Source organism: Corylus avellana, chromosome ca2 (genome assembly GCF_901000735.1).
Source record: "Corylus avellana chromosome ca2, CavTom2PMs-1.0".
Classification (NCBI taxonomy): domain Eukaryota; kingdom Viridiplantae; phylum Streptophyta; class Magnoliopsida; order Fagales; family Betulaceae; genus Corylus; species Corylus avellana.
In genome coordinates, this window is record NC_081542.1 from 20164249 (window position 1) to 20169216 (window position 4968).

Below are 4968 nucleotides of genomic sequence, written 5' to 3' on the forward strand. Positions count from 1 at the left end.
AAACGAGAACTCTAAAGATAAGAACTCTAAATATAATAATATTAAAACAAATATTATTTAAATAATATTTAAATATTAAAAAAAAATAAGGCCCCATTTAAAAATTTTGCCTATGGCCCTAGAAAACATTGAGCAAAGTGTTTGACAAGGTATGGACGACTAGACAATCCCAAAAAATATGGGATTGTCAATTACATAAGTATTGGACAAGTATACTGACTTCCTGAGAGAATTGCATTGAGTGAAGATCTCCTTCAATATTTTCCTTTTTTGCACAACCGTGGTCTGCACATTTTTCCTATTCTATTGCTGCAGCGCCATATATATGTGGCTGGACTGAATATTGCATAATCTCCTCTTGCTACTTTTGAGTGTTATTCTTGGATCATGAGTAACTGAATTTATGCCAACAAATTTGCCAACTGCACATGGTTCTATATGGACTGTATCATCTTCCTTAACAATTTGTTCACAATTAGCATTTGATAGTGGGTTCTTAATTTGAAAATCTATTAATTAACTATTATATTGCAAGCGTCAAAATGTCAATGCTTTTTTTTTTTTTTTTTACTGTTTTGTGTAGAAAATTTTAAAAATAATGATATTATATAGCCTAATGAGAAATGAGAAAAACTACAAACGCCAAAAAAAAGCTAATAAGAGAATCCGTAAGAATGGGCACGACTATACGAGTGAATCAGCTGCTAAATCGAAGTCTTACAATTTGACTACAATTGTGGATTTAGTAGTCAAATTACTAAATGGCAATTTGACTTCAATCAAAGCAATTGTGGATTCACAATCAAGAAAAAGACAATGCGAAAATGTATAAACCCCAGGATCGTAAGTCTTGATGGAAATAGTTAAAGACGAACCATCAAATCCAAATTAAGTCTTCGTTTGCTCAATTCTTTCCTTGGCCTTCCTTGTTCAACATCCCATGAACCTTCGACAATTTTCCTTCCTTTCGATTGACTTGTATTTCATATTTTATGCTCATTAATTCCCCAAACAACATCTTCTGCTAGAAAAGTTTACGTTTATTTGGCCGAAAAAGAAATCTAGACTTGTATGTTGAGAGGAATGTATCGACCCAAAGTGTATGATGTAGCACAACAAAGGAAGTAAGTGGAATAGTAACCGAAGTGATTACAACAACCGGAACCCATGCCCTTGCGTTACTATACACCAAAAAACAAGTTGCACTGAAGGCTACCATCATGCCCGCCATGGAGATGAAGAGTGTGGCAAGTCCAAACACCAACTTTGAGGGTAATGACTTGAAAAAATCCTCTTCTGTGTAACGTGACGTGAGAATTGACAAAAAAATTACTATTGAAGTCGAAGAGGAACATAGTGCTATTGCATCTGATATGAAGAATATCATAAGCCAGTTACTTCTCAATAAAATAGGAGTGCCTGTTTCTTGATTGTTGCCACCTGGTACAGTAAAGGCTGCAGCAAAAATCACAGTAGCAATCAATGTCGCCACGAGCATGCAATAGTTTGATGTGTCCTTCATCCACTTTTCGCCATCTTTCTGCAAACCTGTATGTCTCTTTATAAATATCTCCTTAGGTGTTTCACCCGCAAAATTCTTCATGTTCACATATGACAGTGGCACAATCTTTTCTATCTCCTACAGTTAGAACACGTATAAATTGACACGAAATTATTGAACCATTATATATGCAACTGGAAAAAAAATATTAAATAACGTTATCACTCACCTTAAACCATAACAACTCACGTTGCATTTGAAGAGCTGCTCCTGATACGATATTTAGTCGATCTAAAGGAGCCAATTGTCCAGCTAAATGTAGCATGTTCTCGTTCGTTTCGAAAGTTTTACATGATGCGAGGTAATTCTTGTTACTACCTAGCTCATATATTAGATTGAACACACTCTCTTGCCTATATAAAATAGCAATGTGAAATAAACTCATGTTATTTTCGTTTACTTGCCATATTAGGTCAGGATAAGAGCGTAGAAGTATAATTAGATATTCAACATTTCCAACTTTTGTAGCTTCTAAAATTAAATTCATAACCATGTTTGATGAGAACTTGTTGCCAGGAACTCCAACCATTAACCAAAGGCGTTCTACTAATTGATGGGCTAATGTCTTCATCAAACCCTTGTTAGAGATCTCTTTGAACCCTGTCGTTTAGAAAAGAATCTATTGAGAAATCAGAGATGGTTTGATAATAAGGAAATAGTAAATCGATATAATTATTTTACCAATATCCATAATAAGAAATGATATTGAAGTTCTATAAAATAAAAAATGCAGAGAGATAACTAAAGCATGAAATTCGACTATTTGTGTCCTAATTATTGACTTCTTAATTATAACCCTACTTTAAGTAAAAATAAATGCTAGCTTTTGCCACCAGATAAAAAAAAAAAAAAAGAAAAAAAAAGAAAAGAAAAAAACACTGCTCTTATGTTCTTGTGTGTATAAAAGAAACCTTACAATAGATTGAGATATTTCTAATAGAAAATAACTTTTCTCATAGAATTTTCAATAGTTTAGAAGTAGATATCATGTAAAGATTTGATGAAATCAAATAAGAGCATTTTCCCATGCCATGGTAATTTGAGTGAAATTGTCATCAAGGTGTAGAATAATGTAATAAAAGAACTACTTAGGAAATGTCGAATATATCTCTGCAATTAAGGAAGTTTGGGTTGTAGGCAAACAAACAGGAATTTAAGCGACTTTTCCAGAATGATAGTTGACTTTCTCTGCAAATTGCAAAAGGTTTCCTAGCCAACATTTCCAAAGCTTTCCACCCACATGCATTGTCTGCAGTTGATATTTCTGGATCCATTGCTAGAATCTTCAACGCTATATCTGTCCATAAAAATGGCACATTAATTTGATCATTGTCAAAAAGGTTGGTTAAGAAATGCTTAATTATAACATCAAACAAAAGTCATAGTCATGAGGTGTAGCGTGGCTTACCATACATATCATTGTAAATAGTATCAAGAAGGAGCCGAATGCGATCATTAGCAGTCAAATGTTCAAAAGGAGTCATAGAGAATAAATATGAGACCATATTTGTATTTCCTTGACAAGCTGCAATGTGGAGTGGTATGTTTTCCTCGTAATCATGGATCAATAGGGGTTTACTGTTGACTTTTACCAGCTGCTCAGCAATTTCGACAATTCCTGATTGAGCAGCATAGTGAAGCGCCGTAGCTCCTTTTATGTTTCTTATTTCCATGTCCTTTTGAGTCATCCATTTCAACAATTCTTTGGTAAAAGTTGTGCGTTGTGCAACCACTGCATTGTTGAGTGCTGTCCCTTGCTGCTTTGTTATGGGAGCTCGAGCGCAGTCTGGGTATTTCTCAAGAAAAGCCTTAGCAGCCGGCCAATCACCTTTTACGGCGGCGTGAAGGAGGGGACCACCCAAGGTTCGGTATTCCTCTAATGTTCTTTCCCCTGGAATAAAATCATGCCACTTGGATTCATGCGCTTTGTTTGAAATTGTTGGAAGAACTAATTTAATTGTTTGAAATTGTTGTTTTGTTTCATTATTGTTATTATTATTTTTCTCCCTATGATATTAAATGATCATGTCTATGTGAGTGCATATGAAGAGAGAGAAAGAGAGATGGAGCACTTACTCCTATTACTAGTGCTTGGCTCCTCTGACACTATCTGCTCCAGTTCTTCTAGAGGGTTGTTGAAAGCACCTTCTTCCATTTTTTTTTCTTGTTTCTTTGGAAATAAAATGAGAAAGAAAATAAATTAATTAATACATAATCAATCTGATAATATGAATATGTTTAGAATTCCTAATTAGGTGAGTAGATCGATGATCATGAAGCAAATGGGTGATTGATTAATTATATCAGAGAGAAATTTTCAACAACAAAAACATGTAAATTTATACGGAAAATTGACACATGAACATCTTGATATATGTTTTATTGATTGAGAGATTTGCAGGAGAATCACACTCCACTAATTAAGCTTGGTTTTTAATGAACTTTTCTTCTAGCAGATTTGCAAAGCAGTATATTTTTATCAATTTTACAGAAATTCCAAACTATGAATTATTATAGATTGCAGAAAGAAAAGGGAGGAAGACCGGGGGGGGTTGGGGATCAGAAAAGAATAATGACAATGAGAAAGAAAGAAAAATGGTAAGGGCATGAAGAAAACAAGTATTATTATGCCAAAGATTAGAGAGATGCTTAATTGACAGTACTTACTATTAGAATTCCAGCCCCAGGCCTATTGATGAGCTTCAGAGCCTGTTGAGGAATCAGATGAAAGAGAGTTTTGATGGTCAACCTTGCTGGGTTTGGCTTCGACCATATTTATATAACAATCCTCACTATTATATATAATTGACCTAAAACCTTAAAAGTCAGTCCTGTATTTTTTGAAGATTGTTTCCTTCTCAAAGAGATGTTTTTAAAAATAATTAAAAATTACTGTTATTGTGTGAACGCATACTATGATTTCTAGCCTTCTAGGTAGTATGAAAGTGACTATAGAAGTCTTCACATGCATATGGTTTAAATATGTATATGCAATGAGAAGAATATTTCAACCACCCAAAATTATATGATATATAATTTTTCCTTGTATGGTTTCTATTATTCTGGATTACTCATAGGTAATTATAACGATGATTTTTCAAAGCATTAGGACATACCCTCCATTTTTGACTCTGTGTATGGATCACAGAGAAAAGGATCTATATACTGAGGATGATTGAGAGGGAGAGATTATTGTGGACATAACGAGTGGGCAGAAATAATTGAGGAAATAAATGTGTTTTCATTTAGTGTGAAATGAATCAAAGCCCAGCTAGCGTTGAAAGAAGGAGCCAGCAGCTTGAGGCCTAGTACTCCAATTATTAAGAGAAGAAAAGAAAACAACAAAGAAGGAAAAAAGACAACTCTTTGTTGAAGCCCGAATTTAGACCAGCTGCGTGCAAATCCAA

The 4968-nt window shown here is 34.2% G+C and overlaps 2 protein-coding genes across 3 annotated transcripts; both read right to left on the reverse strand.

Annotated features, from left to right (window-relative positions):
- Positions 1–774: 774 nt before the first annotated feature.
- LOC132172743 (ankyrin repeat-containing protein NPR4-like) lies at positions 775–2151 on the reverse strand. Of its 2 annotated transcripts, XM_059584305.1 has the most exons (3): positions 2052–2151; positions 1731–1914; positions 775–1639 (listed from the first exon to the last, which is right to left on the reverse strand). In XM_059584305.1, the coding sequence occupies exons 2-3, from the start codon at positions 1824–1826 to the stop codon at positions 1025–1027; spliced, it is 711 nt and encodes a 236-aa protein (XP_059440288.1). In that variant the 5' UTR covers positions 1827–1914; positions 2052–2151; the 3' UTR covers positions 775–1024. The 2 variants fall into 2 exon arrangements, with proteins under 2 accessions (XP_059440288.1, XP_059440287.1); XM_059584304.1 differs by having other exon boundaries at positions 1731–2151.
- A 311-nt stretch (positions 2152–2462) lies between these two features.
- On the reverse strand, positions 2463–4294 carry LOC132173025 (uncharacterized). Its single transcript, XM_059584586.1, has 4 exons — positions 4229–4294; positions 3638–3731; positions 2970–3452; positions 2463–2858 (listed from the first exon to the last, which is right to left on the reverse strand). The coding sequence occupies exons 2-4, from the start codon at positions 3714–3716 to the stop codon at positions 2650–2652; spliced, it is 771 nt and encodes a 256-aa protein (XP_059440569.1). The 5' UTR covers positions 3717–3731; positions 4229–4294; the 3' UTR covers positions 2463–2649.
- Between the last annotated feature and the right edge of the window lie 674 nt (positions 4295–4968).